Source organism: Colletotrichum tamarilloi (assembly GCF_030869305.1).
Source record: "Colletotrichum tamarilloi strain Tom-12 chromosome Unknown Scaffold_16.1, whole genome shotgun sequence".
NCBI lineage: Eukaryota > Fungi > Ascomycota > Sordariomycetes > Glomerellales > Glomerellaceae > Colletotrichum > Colletotrichum tamarilloi.
Genome location: NW_026849399.1, coordinates 393748 through 419647, shown reverse-complemented (window position 1 = coordinate 419647; position 25900 = coordinate 393748). Strand labels below are relative to the sequence as shown.

The following is a 25900-nucleotide window of genomic DNA, read 5'->3' as shown; positions in this document are numbered from 1 at the left end:
GATTGAGCGAATGAGTAAGTGGGCTGAGTGGGTGAGCTGGTGACTTACAACCATCTCCCGGCCCCGGCACACGATAAATTACACACGTACCTGGGCTGGTCTGGCTAACCCAAGGGAGCTTCCTCAAACAGTAAGGGTACTTCGAGGCTCGGAGATCAGGAGAGCACACCACATCGAGACAGCAAGAAAAAAAAAAGGAAAAAGCCAGAAACAAGACTTGATCCTCCGCCACTATCCGTACGTAGAGTAGCAGTGCAGGTGCGCAGTAAGGGGTCTCTCAGATCTGTCTGGGTTTCTCCCGAGTCTATTGAATGGAAACGAAACCCGGCATCACGGCTTCTCATCTCATACACTTTGGCTTTATCGCTTTATCGCCCCCGCCCTTATATGGGAGAGCTTACGACGTGTCTACCACAGTAAAGGGAGCGAAAGCAGGACTCAGCCACGGCCACGGGCGATACGGCATCTTCTGTCACGAGGCGATACTCAATAGTGGACAGAAGGCGTCGTGGACACGCTCACGTACGCAACGCTTTTTCTCACATTTCATACAACAGAACTCAAAAGCCTGAATGTCCAATCCGCCTATCAAACCTAGGCTTGCGCGTTTGGGGATAATTACATCGGCAAAATCTGGCCGGTTCGGCTTGCTCTAGTCTCGATGCGACCCCATCGTTCTCGAACGGCCTCTCGTAGTCGATCGCGCTGTCGCTGTCGTTTTGGTGCTAACGCTGGCGCTGGTGGTGATGGGCCGCCGCCGGCGTCGTGTGTGTGATGTACATTGTGCGTGAAATCTGCCCGCCCGTTTGAGCTAAACGGCAGCTAGTAGCCGGGCTCTCTCACCAGACTCCAGTGCAGTGTCCTACCTACTGGCCGGCTCACCGTGACGCCGCTTCGTTTTACAGCGTGCTGGCGGCTGCTCTACATAAAGCAGAGCGGATGCCGCCGTGTTTCCCATTCGGGATCCTCTGCTCTCACGGGTTGATTACCTATACAATGGTATGAGTGCGCTCTAACTCACTTTGGATGAGGTGGTGGTGGTGGTTTAGATGGGGGCGACAGGGCTTCGGGGTGCAGTTCTCCATCATCGATCAGTGGCTGCCAGGTCATCATCGTCATCTATCCTCATTTCTAGTCTGGAGACTGGCGGGGGTGGTTGGAGGGTCTCGCGGGTCTGGGAAAGAGTGAAAGTCACTCAACCTGTGGTAGGTACCGTACGGATAGAGCTCTGTGACTGGTGGGCGGGATGAACAAGCCCGACGGGCCAAAGATGCGGTGGGATGTACTTTCGTACAGTGCGGTGGCGGGTGGGATTTTGCGTCCGAAGTTGAGCTTTGTCTTGGGAAGAAAAGAGCGCCCCTCATAACCACCCTTGGCAGCCGCGTAAGCCTGGGGCCCTGATTCATCCTGGTGCGGCCGGACGGCAAGGGAAGGGGGAAGGGGGAAGGGGGAAGGGGGAACCACAAGAATCCTATGGCCAAGTACCTAGCGAAACGGGGCCAGTTAATAAAGGAGAGGAGCCAGATACAGTGTAATTGCGGGATGAGAGACCGGGGATGTGGTTCAATTGGAGGAAGGGCAGCTATTATCTCTGGCAGACCGGGGGGACGGTAGGTACCTACTGGAGTACGGAACTTGGGAGAACATCAACAAGAAGGGGTGGGATGGAAAAGGCAAATACCTGCCACCAGGTTGGCCAATTGCGTGGGACTGTGCCCCGCCGGGGTTCGGCGGGATCAATCATGAAGAAACCTGGATAAAGTGGAATGGAAGCATTTTTTGGAGCACACCTACCTTAGCTGGCGAGCAAGCTCGAGTTAGCTAAGGTGAGTCTGGGAGCATCAGTGATCACTGGCAAAAGCTGGATCAGTCCATCAAGCTCTAGAACACGTTTAATTGCGTTTAGGCGGCGGGTCTTGTTGATGTCTCAAAGTCTGGTTTTTATCTATGTGGGATCACTTGGAGAAATTCCACAGAGTGATTGATTCCAGTTGAGCGGCCGCTGCTGCTGGTGCATGATTGGCAATCCGCATCTTGTCGCGTTGTTATCAATTCTTGATCTAAAAAGCCTCAGACCCTACGTAACTTACTTAGGTATTCCCGTAAAGCTACCTAAGCTACAAGGCTTGCGCATGCCCGAGCTTTCTAAACAGACTTTGGAGACTGACTCTCCAAGACTCCAGCTGTCGTCCCTTCTTCATATCAAGAAAAAAGCCAAAAACAAAAAAGCAGGCGGAAAAGTGGGGGTAAAGCGACTCTAGTGCTCTGTGTGCTCGGTACGAATACTCAGGTATACATACGTTCCTTAGCGCGTGGGTAAGAGAGTCATTATCACTGGCCGATCTCATTTAAATGCGGCTCTAGGCAGGGTCCAGCATCCAAGGAGGAAAATCTAGCTTGATGAGATGCGAGCGAGCGAGCCGAAAGGTTGAATACTCCGTAATGATGTAGGGGCTGTCGGAGAAGTCTGAAGAGCAGTAGTTACCGAAGGCAATCTATCTGGATACTTCGTCTTCTGTCTGCGGCTGCTCACAGGTTTCGGCCCATTGATATCATCAGTAAGTACCCTACCGTGTGTTCTGTCATGGCACGGGAGGTTTATTTGGCAGGTCTCACTCTAGCTTTAGGTGAGGGATAAGTGTTAGGCAGGGCTCCAGCAGAAAGACGTGCGCGTGGCAGCATGGCGATGCCTGTCTCATGTTTCTCTTACTCTCTTGTCTGTGGCCCTGCAGCTGCTGCACGGAGGGGGAGGAGGAGGCTGCCCTGCACATACTGTGTTCGGATTATTGAGTTGGCTGATCAGCTGGGCGCAATTTGATTTGCTGCAGTGTGCTGACAAGAAAGAGAAGCCGATGAATCCGAAGTCTGGCGATGCCCAGCCTTTTTTCCTTCATATTTTGGGTTTGGTTCCCTCCCTTGGCTTTTTTAGGGGAGGGAGGAGCGGAACGGTGGAAGCTCGGTGGAGAGGGTGATGGTTGATGACAGCAAATAAGGGACGGCTGCAGAGCCAAGCCGCGAGGTGCTGCAAGCAAACCAAAGGAAAACCGAGCGGGAAGCAGCCTTGACACTTCAAAGACATTGGATGCGACTGGCTGAGGAGAGATGCAGGGCGGGAAATGAGGACCAAGAAGCAAAGCTCAGTAGGAGGTCGTAGGTACCCAACTGCGTATGGTCGAGCCAAGCATGGCACCAGCACCAGCTCCAGCACAAGTAGCACGTCAAACCAAGACACTGGGGCTCATGACAGCAATTGCAGCAGAGAACACTGAGGTGGAGGAGGATTGTGGCTGCGCCGTGGGAGTGGAAAAGGGGAACGGACGGGATGCGGTGGAGACAGTGTGACCTCAGGATGGCGGCGGGAACACTTCCAGTTCGATGTAAAAAAGTACGTATCATGGGCCATTATGTCATCTTTCTATTTTCTTCGTTGTGAGGTCACTGACGGAAGGTGCAACTGCGCAGAATCGCAGATTAACATGGCCCCGCTTACCTCAGCACGCAATTCGCATCTTATCTCTTTCCCATTGGAAACCCACAGTTTCGCTTCTTGCGCCAGGTAGATTCACACAATGAAACCATCGTGGAGATACAAATGCCGCTCACAATTTACAGCCTCTATTTCAGATCATCAACGTCTAGCCAGGACAGAGTAGGTATCCATCCACGATGCGGCGCACAACGTGCAATGTATCGACCCAGAGAGAAGTAAGAGCATAACAGGTAAGGTACCGACAATACCTGCTTACGATAGGTAGGTACTCCAAGACCCCAAGACTCTCCAAGCACTAAGGGAGCACAACGGACGAATCGACGAGGACGGTGGCGTCTGCAACGGTCGGTAGCCCATCTCAGACAACATGGAAATTTAGCCACTCTGCCGCGGCCTCTCTTGGCGGGAGCGGTGTTACACACTTAGTTACCGTGCTAAAACTGGTCAACTGGCAACGGCTCTTCCGGGACAGCCACAATTGACGGCGGGAGGTACTGTGTAGTGGACAGTGCGCCCTCCCTTTCGCGGCTTGCCCCAAGTGCTCAACTCCAGCTCTATGAAAAAGCCGCGAGTCTTTCTGGCAATAGAACATGTTGCTTGCTCCCTGTCGACTGCCGTGCGTAAGGCAAGCGGCGATGCAAGGTAGGAGAATAAAGCAATGCGCCAAGCCAAAGGCCACCAGGGACGAGGGTGGTCTGTCACTGTGTCTGAGTCTGACTCTAACGAAGAGCAGTACGGGGTATTCCCGTGTACGACTTTGGAAAACTTCTGTGCGTATTTGCAGGTAGCACAAACAGCTGCAGACTGCTGAGCTAAGGCAGGCAGTCAGTCAATCAGTCAATCAAGTCCCGCCATGCTGGCTGCAGACAAGACAAGAGGCAGCACGGCTAAGGTCTCAACCGTCACCGATGCGGCACCGATGCGGCGATACCAAGCATCCAAGCCGGACGACACGGCAAGTCTGATATCTTGGGTCATCACCCACCTCACCCACCGAACCACCAACATCAGACCGTCACCGTCAGCCGGGCCCTGAGCTAGCCAATGCCATCCGGCCCTTGTCAGCGCCCCCCCTCCGTGCCTCCCCATGGCTTGATATTCCGATGGTCCCAAGATCCTTGGGTGCCCACGACTGGACCCAGTAGGCTATTTCCTAACACGCGTACTGGCGTACCGACGTACACAGAACAATGACAAGCCTAGCCCATGCCATGCGACACCGCGACGTCCACCGCTAAAGTGTGTGTGAGTGTCTGGGCGGGACGGCAACTTTGAGACGTCTGTGTGCGTGTCCCTCTCCTCGCATCGCTCAGGACGCCAGGGACTCCCTCTGTCTATCAACTCTTCAAAACATGCGTGCCATGAGAAAGGAGATTGATGTGCCGGTCAAGCTGATTAACATGTACCCGACCTGATGAACCAAATAGCACCTGGAACTTCCATGGGGAGTGTTGGAAGGCGGACGGTGAGATGACCTCTCCCTCTCCGCCAGTCCCGGCGTCCCGCCCGCTACGCCACGCTGGACATTGCCTCCCCCTAATTGCTATCCGAGGAAGGTACCTCGCATTAGTGCCTTTCTTCGCACCTGCACCGCACCTTCACCAGCGGCTCCCTGCTCCTTCCGCACCTCACATGGGGCTGCGTGGCTGCTTCCCGCTCCGACGCCCTCCTCTCTTAGTGCCGCCCACCCATCCCTTCCTTCCTGCCATGCGCTGAACAAGAGGTACATCGTAAGGTAATCATTTGGGACACCGCCCGCACCGCCGCATCAGCAGCAGCAGCAGCAACAATAACAATCCAATATCCGTACCTGCCCTGACTACCGTTACCTTATGGATACTTTGATACCTGATGTGCAGTGGTCATCGACCACCAAAAAGTACCTTGGTCTTAGCTCAATCTTGGCTCCTCCGAGTCGTCGTCACTCCGGGTCTGTCCTTCCTTCTTCCCTAATCCTCCCTTTTATTCCGTCCTGTATTATTACAATTCTTCTTTTTTGACCTCTTCCTTCCCCCTCGAGACTCCCGCTCGTCCAATCCAATCTTGGGCGAATCATCCCGTGCAGCTGGTCCACTTAGCCAGACCCTGCTTCCAATTTCCTTTCCGCCGCTGCTTCCCCGGACTCGAAAGGACTATCGACGTTCTCGGAGTCTAGTCCACTACCCGTATCTGTCCCAAGGATCCAGAGGTACCTGAACTGGAATTCACCAACTCAAACTTCAGTGCGGCTCAAGTCACAGCCGTATCGGTCGACAGCCTGTGTCTCTCTCCATCTCTCTTCCGCGTCGACACATGACCACCCACACGCCTGTCTTTACCGAGAAGAGCAGCACACCAAGACAAAAGTAGACGATACCGAGACCAAGGGGTTCGACCACGAGGGTGGGAAGAAAGGAGCATTCTCAGCGGCAACGGGCGTCTCCTGTTCCTCTGGCCTGACAGCTCTTGGACATACTGACTTTGGCACTTGGCCTTGGCAATTCCTGGCCCTCAACCTGAACCCAAGGGGAAAAAAACTCCCCGCCCATCTCCATCCGCCATCTGTCACCTAGCATTTCTTGCCACTGTCGACCTCTTCCACTCATTTCTTTCCCTTCTCTTTCTTTTACCCTCCAACCCCTTAACAACGACGACGATCCTCGAGTCCTGGGAGTGTGCATATTCTTCTCTACTTTCCTTCCTTACTCTCGTTACTGCCGGCCCTTAGGTGTTCATTTGGTTCGTTACCGTCTTTCTAATACCCCAAGTTGCACGCTCGACCTCTTCTCTCTCTCGTGGATATCGCTTCATCGCCGCCGTCGCAAACCAACATTGCACTGCACTGCACTAGCCCGCTTGCCCGCTTGTCAACCCCCCAAAATCGCCCAACCTGGATCTCAAGCCAATCCGGCAGCTAAATGAAACCCGAGTCGCACCCATGTTGATGGCTCTGAAAGGCCGCAGACTCGTTCTGCTGGCCGCTTTCGTCATCGTTTCGGCGCTTCTCATCTTCTCACAGTCCCTCTACCCGGAGAACCTAAGCTGGGTAAGCTTCTTTCCTTCTTTTTTGTTTCCTGTCGTTACTTCAAACTTCTTGTCGTTTTTTGATCGCCGTCGCAAGCCCCCCGTCTACTGGGGCAGTTTTTCCCCCAGGAAAGGAAGAATGCGCACCCACGTGCCGACTTGGGCTGAAACTTCGACCGAACTCCTCGATGCGGGACTCTGAGACACCCGTTGTAGCTGTTTGCGCTTGACATTTGTACTGACAATGGCCTCCTCCCACAGTCCGACATCTCAGCTTCTCTCCCCACCGGAAGTAAATCCTCCGCGCCATCCACCAAGGGGGCCAAACCCGCCCGCGCAGGCACCGGCCGTTTCCATTTCCTGATCGCCGCCAGCGCCCCGAACTTGCAGTTCTGCCGCGCCCTCGTTTCATCTACCGCCAACCGCTTCGGCGCGCCAGTCATTGCAGGATGGAACGGCACCGGCGAAAACGATGCTGCTCTGTCCCACTTGGCCAAGATCCGCGTCGTCACCAAGTACCTCGAAGACTTGCCCGAATCCAGCAACGACGATCTCTTCATGATGATTGATGGCTATGACGTCCTTCTCCAGTTTGGCCCCGATGTCTTGATTGAGAGATATTTCAAGGCAGCGGCCAAGGAAGACGAGCGAATCATCCAGCAGCTGGGACCCGAGAGGGCCCAGAGTCTGGCTGGTCCGATGGGCCGACATATCTTCTTCGGCGCGGACAAGGTCTGCTGGCCCGTGGACTGGCGGCGTCCGGCTTGCTGGGCGGTCCCTCCGGTGCCCAACATGGACGGCCACGAGTTCGGCCCTCTCACGAATACTGGCGAGGATATGGCCTTCAACCACCCCCGATGGCTCAACAGCGGCACCATTATTGGTCCCATCAAGGAGGTCCGCGAGATGTTCCGAGCCACTCTCGACCTAATAAACGAAGTGTACGACCCGGAATACGAGTTCAGAGAGAGCGACCAGTTCTACATGAGCGACGTCTGGGGTTTGCAGGAGCTTGAGAGAATACAGATGCAAAAGGAAGAAAATCCCGATGCCGCTGTCATGCTGCCTCCGGAAGACGGCTGGGTTCCCGAATTGGAGCCCGCGTACAGCTACAACTTCCACATCGCCATGGACTATTGGAGTCTGATGTTCCAGACATGGGCTGGCTACGGCGAGTGGGTGAACTGGCGCAAATTTGACCGCCCCCTGTACTCGGTCGAAATCTCACAAAACTATCGCAACAGTTCCACCTTTGTGCCTTGGAGCTTGCATATGCAAGCGGACGGCATGAAGTCGCTTAAGCGCATCTTCAACACAACCGAGGACGAAACGATGGGCGCGACGGTGAACGAGCTGATCCGCAAGTCCGAATTCGGCGCCAACATTGTGACCAAGCAGACGTTCCCGCTGCTGCACGTCACCGGAGAGAAGGGAGCCTTGGACGTGTTCTGGCCTCGCATGTGGTTCTTCCCCTACGGCCGCTCCCTGATCCGTTCCGCTATCAACTGGTTCCAGCAGGAGGAACATTATATGCCTGAGCTGATTGACGGCCGAGTGTGGTATCCCGCACACCCGTATCCCAAGGACATTCGGGAGAACGATGGAGGTGCCTGGTCAGACACTGCCAACGACAACGGGACCGTGTATTGGCTGGGATTCGATCAGCTGTGCGCAGAGCACCACGGTATCTTGTTTGGGGAAGATTAAGTAAGGGTTCTCCGTGAAGGCGGAAGGGAGGATTTTCTCGCGTGTTACTTGGTTTGAGCATATTTGAGCACCTTGGGTTTACGAGGTCTGGAAAATACAGTGCAGGTTCAAAGGGAACCACCTGCACTAGATTCGCAGCATGAGAGCTGCTTGCAGTCAGTACTGGAACAAGAGTATCCGTACTACAACAAAATGAAACGGCCCGGTTTGCATGTTGCGCTGAGCATACTACGATGCAATACCCACCATGTTTGTGTGCCTGATTTTTTTTATTCACATATCTTAGCGATGTCTGATATCGTGTTTGAGTACGTAAAGCATAGCGACCAAAAAGCAATAGACAGACCGCCGTCAGAACGACGGGCGGCAAAATTTAAGACATGCCAACTTTGACATTAGCTCAATGTGTTTTGATGGATTATCCGGTGACTGGACGTGTCTAGAACAACAGTCTTGGCAGTCTCGGGCTTGCTCCGACAAGGTGAAGTCAAGTTTGACTCTTCCTCTCCCTGCTTCCGCTGCCGCGCCACTGTTCGGACCTGATGTAGGGCTGGGGATTGAAAAGAAAACTATTGAGCGGCAATGTTTCGCAGTAGCTGAAGGAGGGCAGGTAGGTACATGACTATCCCGGGATGATGAGATGGCGCGTTTCTAGTTTTTCGATAATTAAGGTTTTTCCGGGTCTCCTTGCAGGTAGTAGCTGAGGTTCTTTATTTATTTATTCTGGCCTTGTGTCCTTTCCTTCCGAATTTGGATGGTATTGGGGTCACTTTCTTGGCGTGATTGGTTGGAGCCTGGTGTGTTGCGGCTGATGGCGTTGGAAAGTTTCTTCGGTGGCGGCGGTGGTCCGGAGGCTTGCCAAGACGAACCGGGTCGCGGCCAATCCCACCCTTGGGGTATTTGGTCGGATTTGGTAGGTATTAATTACCCTTTGGAGATTGAGACTTTGGCGTCCTTTGAGAATCTAGCTACCTGAGAGGTCTCGTGATGTGACGGGTTTAGGCTGCGACGCATCAAAGGGAGTGGTTGATTGTGAGACAGGTTTTGTAGTGAGGCTGGATTTGGGATGAGACTCGACTGAGTTAAGCATGAATGTACGCAAAAGAAGGAAAGAAAGATGGGCAGCCAAAAAAAGAAACTCTCGAGATGCAGACTTAAAAGAGAAAAAAATGAAATTGGTCCAGGTGGACCAGCTTCGACTGCCCAGAGGCGGATTCGAACCGCCGTCAACACGGATCGCTGTATAGAAGAACCACAACGTATCATCCTAACCAACTAGACGATCTGGGCGAGTTGATGAAGGCATTGGAGGGGAGAATTGCCCCAGGTAAGCATCGTGGTGGGTTACGGGTGGGTTTTGCGTGTGATTGTGGGGGCCAGTGGTGGGTAGTTGGGTGCTAGTGGATGCGTTCTACATCGTGAGAAATTCGGCGGCCTTCGTGCGGGAGATTTTGGAGGTTAGGGATTTGGGAAGGGAGAGGAAAGAAGGCGGATGTGGATTGGATGAGAGACTAGGTAAGGTTCATTGCTGGAGGGGTAGGTAAGACGGGAGTCATTCGAGATGTTTGGGCTGCAGGGTCAGTCAGACGGGATACGGGTGTGGCGGAGGCTTTTTGGGAGTGGTTGATTACTGAATGTTTTGCGTGAGCACTTGCGCTGGTGCGTATTTTCGTTGATTCGGTTACTCGAAAGACGGAACGTGTTTCCTGTAGAAAACAGAGTGCTTGGTAGAGTTCTCTGGCTGATGTTGTTCAAGGCTGGATGGTTCATCCCATCATGACTACTCGGAATGCCCGCTCCCGCATTTCGTCGGCATAGTCTAATGCGGCTCCAAAGTCTGATCTTGAGGCAGGGTCTCACGACGGGCATTCGCAGTGTGCGCTATTGACGATCACGAGGTTCATGAGGGTTGGTCTAGGACAGCAGGGAGTGGTTCTGAAATCTGAGGTGAGATGCGGGACTGGGCGATCCCGATCGTAGGGCTGGGCTGGTTGGATGGATGGATGGATGGACGGATGTTGATGGGTATGGTCTTACAACTGATGCTTGATGCAGTCATTTCTGGCGGGGTATGCACGACGGCTTTCCCGTGAAGCTAAGGTTGTGGAAGATTGAGAGTTGCCGAATGGTGAGTGGCAGACGGGTAATGTGGTGCCTTTTAACTCTGATTCTGTCATTGTTGTCGTCACTTGTCTAGTCAGTTTAACATAATGCCCATCCCACGACATATGTCTAGTCCGAATTGGTGCAACTGTATTTGTATGTCAGTGAACTACCTAGTAACAATACCATTGAAGTTCCATAACCCGGTTGACATATTTTGTTATGAAACTCCCTGGATCGAGAGCCTCAAAACGGTTGCCTTAGTACCTTTCCCAAGACGTCTGCAGTCAATTGGTTCGCCTGCTCGTCGCCTCTGGTGGAAATGAACCTCCCAGTCACCTGCCCCAAGAGGCAAGAGTCCGTCGCTCTCCCCTGTGCCGTCTCTTCCTTGCCAATGCCCAGACGCCTCTCTTCAATGGCTCAGCGAGATGCAGATGTGCGGCACTGCCCGCCTGCTCATTTCTATAAGCTCTTTAGCGATTGAAGAAGCTGACCTATGGCAAGCGGCTCAAATGAGACTGCAAATTCCTAAAATTGTCCGTTGTGGAGGCTTTGCCATTCAATTGCAGCCCCCTTTCCCATCCAATTGACGATGGGTTTGTTCCTCTATTACTACCCTGAGCTCACACTCGTTCCTCTCAGCCATTCTTTGAGAGCAGGTGACTGGTAATGTCATCGAGGCTGAGCGCCTCCACGGCAAGTGACTCCAAGACTCGTCTTTGTCGTTCAAGTTCTTGAACGGAGATACCCAATAGATGCCTTTTCTCTTACCGCAACTCTGTGTCACCAATCACAAGAAGCCACCGAAAATTGAGTCCTCAATGATGGGAAGGCGGCCCCCGCCAAGCGAGTCCTGCCCTGTGCAACCACCCACCCCCACGATCCACCCAAATGATGACAAGAACACCACATTTGCGCTTTCCCGCTTACATTGCATAGGTACTAAATACCTTCCCAAGGGTAGGTACACTGCTCAAACACGATGTAAGCCGCAAGGCGACCAATCAAGGCGGCAAGAACCATCCAATGCCGCAAAGGTAGGTATTCGATGCTACAAACTCTTATTCTGGTGCCTGGACTGTTTCTTGCCCCGCCTCTCTTCTGCAATGCTGTGCCCCCGGGCTCTTGCTCAACAAACAGCCACAAGAGTCATCCCTCACCGCAACGCCTGCCTGGTCCTTCCCTATTACCTATTCTGTGCTCCCAATGTCAGACTTCAGCCTCGTTCTTGGCTGTTTTCCCTCCCACCCTTCTCGCGCAAGTGGGCAACTGTGGTGGATGGAAGCGAGCGATGCGAGAGAAGGGCGCGCCTGCGCGCTTCCAGGTTCCTTCCTCTTGCTCTTGTTCATGTCTCTCTCTCTGGAATGCCCGGATCTCACTCGCGAATGCCTCCCCGACAGCTCCTCATAGGGTAGCCTTACGGATTCCCTAGCTCCGTTTTCTCATGCCTCTTCTGTGCCTCCCGCATGCCTTGTTCGGTACTTTGCGCTTCCCACAGTTCGCCCCCCCTGTTGTTATAAAGAAGGGAGCATCCGCTTCTGCTTCCTGGGAAGGTAAAGATTGCAAGTCTCACGATATCCACTCAACGTTCAAAGAAACCCAGGCTCAACCAAAACACTCGGCAACTGATCCGGAATCCCCCCTTGACTCCCGTTTCTCCCTTCTACTCTGATTTGACGTCCATCCCTCCGTTCACCGCCTCATCTCCATCAGTTCTTCTGCTCCCATCGCCTCTCGTTACCTACACCTAGAACCTACGAGACAACGCCGTCCTCCTCCCTCTTCTTGCTGACAGGTTACTGCTCGCCATGGTCGCCCCAGCCACTAACATGAGCTACTCTCCAAAGAGACTGATCGTGTGCTGCGACGGCACCTGGATGAATTCGTATGTCACTAAATCAATTTCCCCAGCTTGGTATCACTGATCTTGTTTGCTGACTGAAACCCCATAGAGAGAGTGCATACGTTAAGCCCACGCTCCTCAAGCCCAAGGGGTCGCTGCAGATTCCCTCAAATGTGACTCGCATCTCGAGGTGTTTTCGCCGGAGGTGCAGCGATGGTCGAATGCAAGTCATCGAGTACGAGTCTGGCGTCGGCACGGGCAGCAATACCCTCGACACCCTTACTGGCGGTGCTTTCGGCCTCGGTCTCGGAGAGGTACGTGACTCCTTTCCCATCTGATTAGGGGGGTTGAACAAGTACTAATATACACGACAGCGAGTTCGCAACATTTACAGCTTCCTGTGCGCCAACTACTGCGACGGCGACGAGATCATCCTTGTCGGCTTCTCTCGCGGCGCTTACATTGTTCGTTCCGTCGCTGGCATGATTTCCGACCTGGGACTCTTGACCCGTGAAGGTGTCGAGCACTTTTGGCCCATCTTTAAAGACATGGAGAACTGGAACAACCACCGCTACCGCGACGAGTTCCCCACGATGCCGTTCGACAACAAACCCAAGGGTGAGGGGGCGGCGGAGGTGTACAGGGCCAGGCTAGAAAAGGTAAAGCCGACGTTCCCTGTGATGAAGAGTACTAGATGCTAACCTGCATAGCTCGGCATGACCCGTGTCAAACAGAATGAGGGCCAAGGGGATATCATCAAGGTCAAAGCAGTTGGTAAGGAACCCCCAACCCTAGTGTAACTCCACAACTGACACCAAAAACAGCCGTCTGGGACACTGTCGGTAGCCTGGGCATCCCTCAAATTGCCTGGTTGAACAAGCTTGGGATCTACGCGTCGAACCGCGAGTTTAGATTCTGGGACACGAGCCTGTCTGACAGAGTCGAACACGCATTCCAGGCTCTGGCTCTCGACGAGACGCGCTATTCCTTTCAGCCAGCTGTCTGGGAACGTCTTAAGGCTAATAGGCATACGACTGATCTTCGACAAGTCTGGTTCCCGGGAAACCACTCAAACTGCGGTGGCGGCTGGAACGATCAGGGAATTTCTAACATCACTCTTGCCTGTAAGTCTACCTCCATGATGTATCTGGTCAATACCTAACATTGCGATCCAGGGATGATGGATCAGCTGGCATCCATTGGTGTCGAGTTTAACCATCTCGCACTCGAACGCTGCGTGCAGCAGTCCAATTCTTTTTACAGGGCACAAATCAAGGACAAAAACATCAAGTGGGCAATGGAGCCCGTCTACGGCCAGAACCACCCCCTCCGGCCTTGGGGTCTCGGTTCTATTCAGAAGACCTCGAACCTTCTCTACACCTTGGCCGGAAAGATCATTCGCTCGCCTGGCTTGTACAAACAAGTCAATGCTCATACGGATGCTCGAACCGCTACTTTCCTCACGGACACGAACGAGCGCATCCATTCATCGGTCCGTATCCGCCTGGCTTGCAAGGGCCTGGGGTTGAATGACCTTGGAGAGTGGGACAACCCGGCTATGAAGAAGAATTGGCGGCTTGTGTACTCGAATGCGGCTTATGAAGACCCGGTTCCGCACCATCCAGTCTGGGAACCTAAGTCGGATCAGCAAGAGTGTATGAAGCATCCTGCCGACGCCGACTCTGATGGTCGCTGGGTTTGGGAGTACTGTGGCCCTAAGGAGAACGCTCCTACTAGTCCCAGAGGGAGGACCTTGGTGGAGGAGCCCCTCGGGCCGTACGAGCGTCATCTGTTGAAGTTAACCGGTGGTGACCCCAATGTGTATCAGTATGTGGCATCAAAGGAGGGCACTAAGCGCGCTCTGGAAGCAGAGAGCAGCTAGTGCTAGGTGTTGTAGCATGGTCCGGAGCTGAGATACCCCCTTCCCTCGTAGCATAGCTTTGGAGTTTGGCTGTTTTTCTCAATATGGTACTAGATTAATAGATTTGCATTGTATTCTCTGTCTTATGCTGTCAGTGCGAGCCCTCGCTCCTAACACCACTTCAGGGAAATAATGATTCTACGAGAAATCCACGAGACTCACGTCTCTTCATTGGTCAGTAAGGTGGTCTTATAGAAACATGTCGGACCCTTATTGGATGGCGCTGCCCGCTTCCGACGCCAGCTTCCGATCAGGAAGTCTTGTTGCCTAGGTATCATGCGATGCTGACCAAGCTACGGGAAGTGACCCCTTCCCACTCTCAGGCCCCAAGCGGCCGGCGATCCGAAAACGAGCACGAGGTCAAGATGCAAAAGTGGTTCATCCATGGCAAGCATGTTTCCTAATTGGGGAATTTCTTTATCATGGTCGCAGGAACGACAACGACGACTATGTTCACCGCAGCGGCTATCGTCACTCATACAGTATTGAACCCGCTACCTAGTCTGGCTCACTCATTCACTTTGGCTTTTGCCGATCAGAGGTTGTCGGGAGTTTACTTACATGGGGCTCAACAACGCTCGAAATACTGTACAGTGCACTTGTAGAATGTTCGGCGGCGTGTATTGGAATAAGCTTATTGTTTAAATTTTGGATGGCCCCGGTGCGTCGTGTAATGTGAATTCAAACTAATCCCTGGCATCAACTTTCGCCCTCTTCCGTTCTTGCACGATATCTCGGCAGAGTTCATCTTCATCAGGGAACTTGGCCTGACTGCCACGGCCGTGGCCACGGCCGTGGCATGTGTCAGCCCATACTTCCGATTACGGAGACAGGGCAAAGCAGATATTCTTTCCAACAAACACTAGAAAATGCGGCGTGGTCGATGTAGTGAGGGGAGAAGACGCTAGAGAGAAGCAGACTAATACCTTACGGCGACATTATTTCATGAGGTGGGGTCGGCCGGGGCTGGAGGTCCCCACTGGGTTTGTGAGTCTACCGCGCGCGTCGGCTCTTTTATTCACCACCTTTTCTGGAGTAGACACTGCTTGTGACCGCGATGCTTACCAACATTGAGATTTTCTTGAAGTCGTCGCGATCTGGGTCGAGCCAGAACATGCAGGTTCTGCGACGTTGAGCCTTGAAGGTGGCATAGGCTGGATGATTTGAATTATTCAGCAGAGGAGTGGTCTGAACAGAGATGCCGTGGGAGAATCAATGCTGTTGACCGGTCCGTAGTCTCGTTGTAGACTTACAAGGCAAGATGTTTCCAAGCAATAGCTGTGTTGTTCAACTTTGATATATATAGCGGATGTAGCATCCCTCATAGTATGACTTCTCATCAGAGCAAAATCATCCTCGTCATCCTCAGCTTCCCTCCACGACTTGGATTATACTTACACACTTCACCCCCTCATCATCGACTTAGACCAATCCCTCTCACCATGATGATCGGCTTAACTCTTCTGACCGCCACCAGCCTCGCCACCATAGCCGCAGCATACGACACAACGTTCGGCTTCAATGGCGCCCCCATCATCGAAACCCGCACCCTCGACGAGATCCACCAAGCCGCCCTCGCCGAGGGCGGCATCGTCACAGCCTGGCACGGAGGCGACGAGACGAACCAGCAAGACGGCCTCAAGCGGGCCTTTGAGTCCCGGTTCCCCGGGATGACGCTCAACATCACCGTCGACGTATCCAAATTCCACGACGGAAACATTGACCGCCAGCTCGCCCTCTCCGCTCTCGGCGGTGCCGGCGGCGGTGCCGGCGCGCTGTACGTCGACACGGCGATCCTGCAGACCTTGCACGATTACCCGCGCTGGGACCTCGAGGGCGCACTGCTGCACTACCAGCCCGTCAACTTTGACAAGATCCACCCCGCATTCCGGGACGTTCGCGGCGCGTGGTACGGGGTTTCGATTTTTGCGTGGACGTTCATCTGGAATGCGGAACGGGAGGAGGATGGCCCTCAAGAGTTTGCGGATTTCTTGGAGCCGAGGTTTAAGGATCGGCTTGTTCTTACGTATCCTAACGATGATGATGCGGTGTTGTATGCGTTTGATCTGATGTGAGTACAGCTACTTCTTCCGGGCTTTCCCCCCCAAACCAAAAGCCAAGTCTTTTGTCCAGACAGATCGTAGCTGAGACTCAGCTGACACTCTCTTTCAACAGCATGCAACAGTTCGGCTACGAATGGTTCGAAAAGCTCCTCGCGCAGAACCCGCGCTGGGTCCGCGGCACCGGGACGCCCGTCACCCTCCTCACCTCGCCCAACACGACTCTCTCCGCCACTTTCACCGCGGGCATCGGCCTCGCTCCCCCGGCGCCGCTGAACGTGTCCATACCCACTAATGGCACCTTTGTGACGTGGGCGCAGAGGGCGGCTATCTTCAGGGACGCGCCGCATCCGGAGGGCGCGAAGTTGCTTCACAACTTTATGCTGAGCGACGAGTATCAGTCGGCGGCGACGGCCGCGGGGTCATGGAGTGTGAGGAAGGATGCGGCGCCGCCGTCGGGGTACCCCGGGATTATGGATGTCGAGACGACGAATCCGGTTGAGTTTGAGAGGTTTATGGGGGACCGGGTGCGTGTTGAGCGGTTGAAGCTGTTTTTTGAGGATAAGATTGGGACGGCGCAGGGGTTGAGTCCTCTTATTGATGATTTGTGATTCCTCCCCTAGGAGTTGGGTTTTCAGGAGCTGTGGCTTTGGAGACGATAGGTATTGAATTAGAGTTGAGAAAAATTGGTTGATAGAGTCGAAGTGGAGTGTCATCGAGGCGATGACATCGGCTCGACATTGTTATTGACTGCCTTAGGTTCAGCATTGATGAGGCCTAGAAGTTCTCAGTATCTTACCATCGGCAGATGATCTTGACCAAAGTAGGAGAATTTACTGAAAACGGTGATATTTTCAGGCGTCTACGTTTCCTCGCACCTTGGGCTCAGCCGTGTGATCTAGTGACTTTGACATTGTCATCGCTCATCCAAGACATCTTTCCGGAGCCTTTACAAGTCCTCTCACCGTTGTCTCGACTAACTAAGCACACAAAGAAACTCAACTATCCTCTTTTCCTCGATGCTCCCGAGACTGGCGGAATTCCGCTACCGAACCCGCAGGGTACACCCTTGCCCGTACATGCTGCAGCCCGAAATAAGCGGGACGGGTCCTCCCGCGTGGTTCATCCCGTCGAGTTTAGGTTGCATCAAAGGATCAGCTGAATCAGCGCCCACTCCTGAGAGTCCCCACGATTACGGGCTCCTAGGGACGAGACTGGAAGGTAGAATTGTCTAGCAGAGTGTACCAAGGAAGTCCTTACTAAGAAGCCAGTCGGAATTCCATTAGTCTAGGCATCAACTTTTGGTTCAATGTCTGTCTGCTTTACAGAATGGAGTCGATGGTTTCGTAATGGCAGCTAGCAGCCTCAAATCTCGAGAGCAGGATTTGTATATAACCTCAGCTTCGGGCGGTTGTAGCACCTACCATCCAGCCCTTAGCCATCCAGTTCAAGCAAACTTCCTATTGCCCATCATCAACTCCTCCATCTCTCACAAACGACTATCGAACAAACCTGCTCCTCCACCACGCAAAAATGTACACCCCATCCATCCTCACGCTCCTCGCAGCAGCAGCCCTCCATCTGGCGACCCCCGTTTCAGCAAACTATGAATCCGGCAAAGCAGTGCAGATCAACTTCTACTCCAACTCCGGCTGCTCCGCCTACACCAGCGAGACGGCGGCGTGGTGGACCCGCTCGCCGCGCGCGGCCGAGTACGTCAACGGCGGGAGCGCGGGCGACTGCTTCTCGCTCGGTATGCCGGGCGCCAGCGGGAGTCTCAACGTTGCCGGCGCGTGGCGGGGTAACGGGGCCCAGACGAGCGGCGGGTGCGATCTGTATGACGGATACAACTGCGGTGGCGCCAAGGGGCGGATTGGGTTTAATAGCGGCTCGGGAGGCTGCGTTGCTTCTAGGAGCTCGAATGGATTGTTGTGGAAGAGCGCTTACTGCGGTGCCGCTTAAGTGTGGTGGGAGTGGAAAGGTGGGGAGGTTTGAAGGCTGATGCGTCTTGTTTGGATCTCCTCAGATGTTGAGATGTTTGGTCGGAATACTCGATTCGTCGTGGGAGCGTAGCGAGACTTGCTCGCAAGCGTATGTTGACGGGATAGTGTGGTCTTTTGTCCACACCACGAACGCTTCATGGCAAGGATAATATTTGAAGCAAGCAAACATTTGTACTATGAAAGCCGCGTACCTTTTGGAGCCAATTCAGTCCCTACGATCAAGAACACCATACTTGTAGAGTTCAGAGTGAACACCTGCTGAGAAGACCCTTGTCTACGGGAAGACTGTCTTCTCATGGCCTCGCCGGGACGACGCCCTCTCGCCCATCTACGCCCGTCCACTCCTGAAGCGCATCAAAGAGCCTCCCCCACTTCCCACCAGACCACTCATTCCTCAACGGCTCCCACTCAGGCAAACACCCTCTCATGAATTGTAACCAGCCACCGACAATAAAGTCCGCATACACGGGGCTCTCGCGCCCGTCCATGAATGGACCTGCTCCCCCGGCAGGAAAACAGGGACCGAGCTTAGCCTCCAAGTTCGTCTCGAAATCCGCCAGCATCTTCTTCCTTACCTCCGAACCGGGTGGGATCTCGAGGTCCCCCCACTTCTTGCCTGGGAACCGGTCCAGGAACGACTGCCTGTCGGCCTCGGCGGTGCGCGGGTCGAGGGGCATGTAGAAGCCGCCGAGCGGGGCGCCGTACTGGCTGAAGACTTGGTCTACGAAAGCGTTGAAGATGCGGTGCAGAGATACCGTGCTGCTGCCGTTTTCTCCGTCCTGGAAGAGTTGGTGCTTTTTGTCGGTGAGGTAGGTTCTTTGCAGGTGCAGCGCGATGTCGAACGAGTCACCCACCAGGATTTCCTCACTCTCTCCTGAGCCGGAAGAAGACGCGAGGGGGTCGCAGATGATGGGTAGGGTGGGGAAGTCGGTGCCGTCGTCATGTTTGCGATTAGCGGGGAGCTGGAGCGAGTTGCGCGTCTCGGCGACGGCGTTGAGGGGGACCCAGGTTGTGCGGTAGGGGACTTTGGCGAAGTTGAGTGCGAAGCTGTAGAATGTTAGTCGGTTCGAAGTTATCCCCAATCCCCTCCACCCCCCGAAAATGAGATGCGGAGGCGGGGGTGTTTTACGTACCGCGTCTTCCACGGGTTCGGTGCCATTGGGTAGGCTTTCGGGTCGAGGATGATGTCGTAGAAGGTGATTGTGGGCTTGTTCGAGGCGTCCATGGCGGGCGAAGCTGAATTGAAGCGCTGCTTGTCGGACTGTGTTGATGTGGCGTTCATGTGATTCTCAATGTCTGGAGGACACTGGGCAGTTGAGATAGCCAGGAGTGAAGAGAAGTCAGTGACTATTTCTACTTTTCATAATAAGGTCAGATACACACACAGACACACACACACAACCAGGGTTCGGAGTGTTCATCTGGTACGATGCAGGCAAGACACCCTGTGTACGGGTGATCTGCACGTGGAACCGCATAGCCGCGATGAATCATATGCTATACATAATACAGGCCCTAGCGGCCGCGACGGCGTTCCCCGATAGGCTAGCCCCGGTGCCCCGCTCGCAAGTGTAAGACAGACGCCACGGCCCGCAATGCGGGGCAGTGTGTCCGGAGATCGGTTGAGCAAGCTAATGCCGTAAGACGGAGCGAATTATGGGGCTGCCGGTGCTTTGCCCCTGGGTACATCGGATGCTTCCCGGGAGTGAGGTGATTACTGATCCCGGTCTGGGAAATACTTATACACACTACAGCTTTTGACTCGATTCGGCAATCAGATGACTCGACGCCGTAAGGTACCTTGACTGCCTCCTCGACTCGGAAGTACCGTGCACGACGGCACGTGTGTTCGTATTCTCCAGAGAGGGAAATGGCCCAGTCCACGTCGGGTTAGCAATGGCATGTAATGTTCGGTGAAGGGCTCGGTGAAGGATTTAGATGTTGAAGATTGAGTAAGCAGAAACGATAGATCAGTAATCATGAGGAGAGAGCACACCCTGTCCTCAGCTCGGCGAGGCATGCACAAATGCGCACAATACTCTTGTGTGATGAAGGCAGTTAGCGGCAATACCAATTGGATGTATTTTTACTTCAATTCATCTACAAAAGCCGAGCGCGTGATTGTCTCATTCCAGAATCATGGCGGTGGGATACCGGAGGAAACCAGCAGCCTGTGTGGCCTCCTCACATATTGGCATGGGAGATGACTACTTACCCTTCCTACAGGAGTATCGGTCGCCTTCAAACCATCATTATCGGCAATCCTCAGACTTGCGCCTGCCCTTACAAGCAATCCGGAGATATCCTCTCGGCCGTTCTGGCCTGCGACATGTAGAGCCGTCCAGCCATGAAACCCTTTCCGATCCAGCCGCACACCGCCGCGTATCAATTCCGCGATAGCCTCAGCATGGCCGTATCTCGCCGCAACCATGAGCGGCGTCCACCCAAGACGGCTCTCCACGTCCGGGTTCGCGGATTCAGCCAAAAGGATCCGAATGCAATCACTCCCGCAGCCATGACGGGCCGCCACATGCAGTGCCGCTTCCCCCTGCGCGTTGAACTCGTCGGTGGGTACGCCGAGCTTGACGACGGACTCTAGCATATCGTGTAAGCAGCTTTTTGTCAGCCGATGGATGTAGGATGGTGATTCGAATGGCTTCTTTGGAGACTCTTGGAGCTCTGACGCGATGAGCTTGAGGATGTGGGGGAGGCCGAAGGCTGCGTATGTGCGGCTTACTAGGCGCAGGCTGCAAAGGTCGTGCTTGCTTAGATGCTATAGCGTGTTAGTCGTTTTGCTTTCATGGATCACTAATCTCGAGGACCTTGAGTATATCGTGGAGAATCTCTGACGGAAGACTGTCAGGTGAGAAGACACCCATCTTGAACGGCTATCGTGAACGTCTTCCCATTGCTTTCTCGTTGATAGCTGTGCTCGTCTCATGATGGGAAATCAGTGCATATAAGTACCTGTGCTCGGTGCTGTGTGCTAATCTTCACCGTGATTGATAATCAGCAAACTCTGCACTATGGAAAGACAACCATACAGCGCTGGATCTCGAGAAAATACAGATCGACCTAAGAGGGCAGAATAGAGTCCGGCCTGACTGGCTCTCGGCAGTTCACAAAATGGTATTGGCCGTGTTCCCGGGCTGGTCTTAGTACAATACCGTCGAATCTATCGTCAAATCCCCACTTCATCAGGCTCCAGTTGATCTAACCTCACTGCAACTAAGGTAGGTCCAGTGACCTTCAATTACGTTGGAGGTCTATCGAGAGCTTGGAATGCAATGATTAGGAGCGAGGAACCCTTCTTGTGTTCCATTGTCATGGCAGGATACTTACCACGCAAGTGTCTCGGGGAGCACCGCCCTCGCTCCCGCCCTTGAGGGGTAGCGGCGGTCATTCTCGGCCGGCCGGCCGGCCCCACTAACACGGCACCCAACCCCTGCTCAGGTTGGAAAACGCTGACCCAACAGGCAGGTGTGCAGGGAAACTCAATTGGCCAATGAGACCAGTGGGAAATAGCTTCGCTCCAGCTTCATTCACTCTTCAAGGCCGGCGCGTCGCTTGAGCTGCGAATTCGGGTGCACCTAACTTATCCGAATTTCTATGCTAATGAATAAAGCAACCGAGATGAGCATTTTCAAGGTCTCTTTGGGCGGAGCTTTGTTTGCCTGCAGCTCTAGTGGCACTGTGCAGCCAGAAGTGCAGCCACGTCCAGCTTCCACAACTTGCAGCTGCCTCTATCAACTGCTTCACCATTGTCAACAACCACATACGACCATACCCATTGGAAAACTCGGGATCCCGTCCGCTCTCCCATAGATAAGTCAATGAGGGCCGGATTAGTAGTTGGGTCGGTGACGACCAGCGAATACCTGGTGTTGTATGTTTTTGAAGTTTTGGTGGGCTAAAGTGGATTCACGATGTCTTCCTTGTGGTTGTGGCCGGGCTCATTAACACGCGGGACGTTGTTGAGCCGCAAACACGGACACTTGGTTATAGCCGCAACTGCAGAAACTTCCACTGCCCGTGGGCGGCCCGCAGCATTGCCCCGTTCATTTATCAGACACAGGTGTGAGGTGAACTCTATCTTTGCACAGATAGTTGGGCATCGTATGTTGCCCCGTTACAACGTCATTCGAGGCGGTATAGAATGCCAAAAGGTCCAATTTCCAATATTGAGAGCTTCATACTATCATAACTTTTATATAAAAGGAAGAGGATATCTATAGAGTGATTAACGACCCGAGAGAGTACTCTGTAGACACCATCACACAGCGGAAACCTCCTGACGCGGTGACTCCACACTGAGACCGCGAGTGGACCACCGCGGGAGTCATACTATGACCCTCATTCCCCGTGGGGGTTTGCAAGACCGATTGGCCAGCCTGCCGTATTCAGGGTCAGCATGAAGCAGTGTAGTCTGGTGATGCTCAACGACGTACAATGACTCGCTTGTCGCCGCGTGGGATGACCCGTTCGTCTTATTCGTACTGACTCGCCAGTACGGAGAAGAATAGCGGATCATGAATCAAAAGTCCATGGGGATTATGATCAACAGTGTAAAGCCAGTATGAGGCCAGAACTCACGACCAGCCAATCTATTAGACTCGCCAACAGAAACTGGGGATAGATGTGAATGTAACTACCCGCTAGCCACATCGAGTCGATCTTGCAATAATATCACATTCAATCCTTTTTCTACATATAAATCAGTCATCATGAAGTTCACCCAGGCATTCGTTATTGCTTCCATGTCCCTCGGCGTCATGGCGGGCTGCCGCTCCGCCCCCGAGGTCTGCAAGTCAGACGTCGGTCCTATCTCGCGAGGCCTCACCAATGGGTGGGTCTGTGATCTTCCTGAGGACTTGCCCTGCCAGACGACTTGTGAGATCACTGGCGAGAGGCAGCGATCTGAGCCCGGCACCGTTGGTATGGAGACGATGAAGTGCTGCAAGCCCCAGCCCGGCTGTAAGTTTCCCTTGATGCTGAGAACTGGTAGCTTTGATACTGATATATTTGCGGTAGGTTGAGCATGTTCTCCGCATGTACTAGATGCTTGATGGGCGGAGTGTGGAGATGGTGCAGTCTCCCTCAGAGGAAGCCTGGATGGTTTTGCGCGGTAGCGAAGCTTTCATAGGCTGTTGGTGGATAAAGTCAACGACTAATACGGTCTCAGTGTCGAGAATGAGAGCAGGGAACTTGGTGAGACACTGTCTGTGAAAAGAGCTATGATGAACAGTCTCCGGTCTGTCAAGTACATACCGTTCAAGATTAGAGACACGAAGAAGAATAAAAAGGCTTATAAACATAGAGCGTGGGAACTGCAAGTGGACATCAGCAGCTGCTACAGTTCAGATCTCAACCATCACCACAAATTTCTCACCGGCTTCGGAGCTCATAACAATTGGACATACAGATACATGTACAAAAGGAAAAATAAATCACTCAAAGTCCAATATATAGTAACAAGAGCACGACATAATAGATGCTTTTCCCCTGCTGTATGCGTCCCACGCTAAGCTGTTATGCATCTTTTCCAGAATATTACATGCCTGCAACTTTTTCCCCTCTCACATGATACTCGATCATTCCTGTTTCGGAGAAATAAATCTCCCAGTCCTGAAGCAGCTGGCTCATAACTCCCGGCTCTGAGGCGGCCAGGTCTTTAGTTTCGCCTGGGTCCCTATCAATGTCATAAAGCTCCCATGCGCCGGTGCCATGAGGTGGAGGCAACATCACAGCCTTGTACTTGCCTCTCCGTATCGCTCTCATGCCGAAAAGCTCCCATCCGGCAACGTCCTCACCCTCGCCATATACCTCGGACGTCTTGGAGCTAAGCATCGGGACCCAGGACTTCCCTCGTGGAGCGACCACTTCACGACCGCGGAAAGTAGTACCGGGATGCGACACGCCTGCCAGATCCAACATCGTAGGTAGGATATCCATGACGTTGGTGTAGGAGTGGCTGATGCCTCCCTCCTTCCTCACAAGGGGAGGATACCGCACGATACACGGACACCGTATGCCGCCCTCGGTGGTAAAACCTTTGAAGCCTCGCGAAGGTGCTGTGGCAGCAAGGGCCCATTGCGGCCCATACATGATGAAGGAGTTGGCATTTCCCATGTTCTCATATGAGTTATCATAAAATTGGCGAAGTGTCTCCCGGATGCCCAGTGAGCCCATGATGGGCATGGATTCCATGGTGGAACCCTCGGCACCGATATCAGACATAAAGACGATGAATGTGTTGTCGAGCTCGCCACTGGCCTCGAGATGATCGATGACACGTCCAATATTGTCGTCGAGCTTGTCCACCATGGCCGCATAGATTTCCATGGCTCGGGCTGCCGTGGCTTTATCCCCTTCACCCTTTTCACTCCATTCAACAGCACCAGGTACGTCTACTGGTGCCGGAATGACATCCTTCGGGACCAGATGCAGTTTCTGAAGCTGACGCAGACGTCGATCTCGGAGAGCTTTCGGTCCATCATCATACAACCCACGGTATTTGGCAATTTTCTCCCGTGGTGCTTGCAGTGGCCAGTGTGGTGCAGTGTATGCTAAATATCCGAAGAAGGGCTTCTGCTTCTCCTCCCCTGTGCGCTCATCTAAAAAGCCGAGCAGGCGATCGGTGAAGTAGTCACTCGAGTAGAAGTTCTCGGGCAAGTCTTTGCTGCGATCGATGAACTTGTCGTTCTCCATCCAGAAGCCAGAGCTCTTGATGAAAGGGGGAAGTCTCGCATCAAGTTGCGGCTCGTAATTGTGGTGATTCCCAGCGCCTGGGAGAAAGGAAAGACACTTGTTGAAACCGCGGCTAGAGGGCGAGGTTTCGGCAGTCATGCCCAAATGCCACTTCCCCGAGCACAGAGTGAAGTAGCCGGCATCCTGAAGTATCTCAGGCAAAGCAGCAACGCGAAAGTTGAGATAGCCTTCGTATCCTGGGTGACCATCGTATTTCTGTCGCGCACCCATCATGAACTCGGCCATCTGGCCCAGTCCAGCAATGTGATTATCCGTGCCAGAGAGAAGCATGGATCTTGTAGGCGAGCATGCTGGGGCCGTATGGAAGTTTGTCATACGCAGACCATCCTTGGCAAGACGCTGCAGAGCCGGGGTGGATATTTCGGAGCCGTATGGCTCTGTATCGCTAAACCCCAGATCGTCAGCGACGATGACGAGAAAGTTGGGTCGTTTGGATGTTTGCATGGCTGAAAGTCAGCAGAAAGTATGCGAAAAAAAGTATTATTTATCGCGAGAAGCTGAAGTTGTCAAAGAGGCTTGAAAGCTCAAATACCACAGTTGTAGCCGCTTCATTACAGATTATCATGGCTATTGGACTAGACGAAACGCATAGATGCTTCACTGCTCGGCGGGTCTCAGGGTCAGGTAGAGGCCCGAGCCGGTGCCGCTGCGGGAATACCGGATCTGCGGGGTTGCTCCCAGCACGTACCACTCCAAGACTCTTCTGGCAACGAAGTTCAGAACTTCAGAGCTTGCGCTCGGAATTTCCGAGCACAACAACTACATACTTGTTCAACGGCTGTCGGTGATGTTTGACCCTGGCACTCAAGCACCGGGACGAATAAAGTAGGTGGACAATGTGGAAACCACCAGCCTCCTCGAAATCCGGGGTATTATGCGGGGGAAACCCGAGTCCTAGACTCACTTGAAGCGCTCCTGGATGATCTTATCGACATCGTAAAGAAGCTTCAGGCTAATAACGATGAAGAAGAACGCCGTTGTATGGTCTTGGAAATTCCCTGC

At 53.4% G+C, this 25900-nt stretch overlaps 12 protein-coding genes across 12 annotated transcripts; 8 read left to right on the top strand and 4 right to left on the bottom strand.

Annotated features, from left to right (window-relative positions):
* Positions 1–4343: 4343 nt before the first annotated feature.
* On the top strand, positions 4344–4526 carry CTAM01_06074 (uncharacterized protein; the record flags this gene model as incomplete). The annotated part of the gene is made up of 1 exon (XM_060522104.1): positions 4344–4526. The coding sequence occupies one exon, from the start codon at positions 4344–4346 to the stop codon at positions 4524–4526; it is 183 nt and encodes a 60-aa protein (XP_060383294.1).
* Positions 4527–6407: 1881 nt separating this feature from the next.
* On the top strand, positions 6408–8200 carry CTAM01_06073 (uncharacterized protein; the record flags this gene model as incomplete). Its single annotated transcript, XM_060522103.1, has 2 exons — positions 6408–6515; positions 6755–8200. 2 exons carry the CDS (start codon positions 6408–6410, stop codon positions 8198–8200), a joined length of 1554 nt encoding a protein of 517 aa, XP_060383293.1.
* Positions 8201–10731: 2531 nt separating this feature from the next.
* CTAM01_06072 (uncharacterized protein) lies at positions 10732–10893 on the top strand (the record flags this gene model as incomplete). The annotated part of the gene is made up of 1 exon (XM_060522102.1): positions 10732–10893. The coding sequence occupies one exon, from the start codon at positions 10732–10734 to the stop codon at positions 10891–10893; it is 162 nt and encodes a 53-aa protein (XP_060383292.1).
* Positions 10894–12111: 1218 nt separating this feature from the next.
* On the top strand, positions 12112–14028 carry CTAM01_06071 (uncharacterized protein; the record flags this gene model as incomplete). The annotated part of the gene is made up of 6 exons (XM_060522101.1): positions 12112–12188; positions 12256–12460; positions 12521–12805; positions 12857–12920; positions 12971–13270; positions 13322–14028. The coding sequence occupies 6 exons, from the start codon at positions 12112–12114 to the stop codon at positions 14026–14028; spliced, it is 1638 nt and encodes a 545-aa protein (XP_060383291.1).
* Positions 14029–15509: 1481 nt separating this feature from the next.
* Positions 15510–16738, top strand: CTAM01_06070 (ABC transporter; the record flags this gene model as incomplete). Its single annotated transcript, XM_060522100.1, has 2 exons — positions 15510–16138; positions 16243–16738. 2 exons carry the CDS (start codon positions 15510–15512, stop codon positions 16736–16738), a joined length of 1125 nt encoding a protein of 374 aa, XP_060383290.1.
* Positions 16739–17660: 922 nt separating this feature from the next.
* Positions 17661–18089, top strand: CTAM01_06069 (uncharacterized protein; the record flags this gene model as incomplete). The annotated part of the gene is made up of 1 exon (XM_060522099.1): positions 17661–18089. One exon carries the CDS (start codon positions 17661–17663, stop codon positions 18087–18089), a length of 429 nt encoding a protein of 142 aa, XP_060383289.1.
* Positions 18090–18423: 334 nt separating this feature from the next.
* CTAM01_06068 (uncharacterized protein) lies at positions 18424–19412 on the bottom strand (the record flags this gene model as incomplete). The annotated part of the gene is made up of 2 exons (XM_060522098.1): positions 18424–19177; positions 19264–19412. The coding sequence occupies 2 exons, from the start codon at positions 19410–19412 to the stop codon at positions 18424–18426; spliced, it is 903 nt and encodes a 300-aa protein (XP_060383288.1).
* An 844-nt stretch (positions 19413–20256) lies between these two features.
* Positions 20257–21009, bottom strand: CTAM01_06066 (uncharacterized protein; the record flags this gene model as incomplete). Its single annotated transcript, XM_060522096.1, has 3 exons — positions 20257–20301; positions 20346–20903; positions 20953–21009. 3 exons carry the CDS (start codon positions 21007–21009, stop codon positions 20257–20259), a joined length of 660 nt encoding a protein of 219 aa, XP_060383286.1.
* On the top strand, positions 20478–20729 carry CTAM01_06067 (uncharacterized protein; the record flags this gene model as incomplete). The annotated part of the gene is made up of 1 exon (XM_060522097.1): positions 20478–20729. The coding sequence occupies one exon, from the start codon at positions 20478–20480 to the stop codon at positions 20727–20729; it is 252 nt and encodes an 83-aa protein (XP_060383287.1).
* Positions 21010–22854: 1845 nt separating the features above from the next.
* Positions 22855–23166, top strand: CTAM01_06065 (uncharacterized protein; the record flags this gene model as incomplete). The annotated part of the gene is made up of 2 exons (XM_060522095.1): positions 22855–23104; positions 23162–23166. 2 exons carry the CDS (start codon positions 22855–22857, stop codon positions 23164–23166), a joined length of 255 nt encoding a protein of 84 aa, XP_060383285.1.
* An 18-nt stretch (positions 23167–23184) lies between these two features.
* CTAM01_06064 (uncharacterized protein) lies at positions 23185–23445 on the bottom strand (the record flags this gene model as incomplete). Its single annotated transcript, XM_060522094.1, has 2 exons — positions 23185–23350; positions 23399–23445. 2 exons carry the CDS (start codon positions 23443–23445, stop codon positions 23185–23187), a joined length of 213 nt encoding a protein of 70 aa, XP_060383284.1.
* A 235-nt stretch (positions 23446–23680) lies between these two features.
* On the bottom strand, positions 23681–25342 carry CTAM01_06063 (arylsulfatase; the record flags this gene model as incomplete). The annotated part of the gene is made up of 1 exon (XM_060522093.1): positions 23681–25342. The coding sequence occupies one exon, from the start codon at positions 25340–25342 to the stop codon at positions 23681–23683; it is 1662 nt and encodes a 553-aa protein (XP_060383283.1).
* Between the last annotated feature and the right edge of the window lie 558 nt (positions 25343–25900).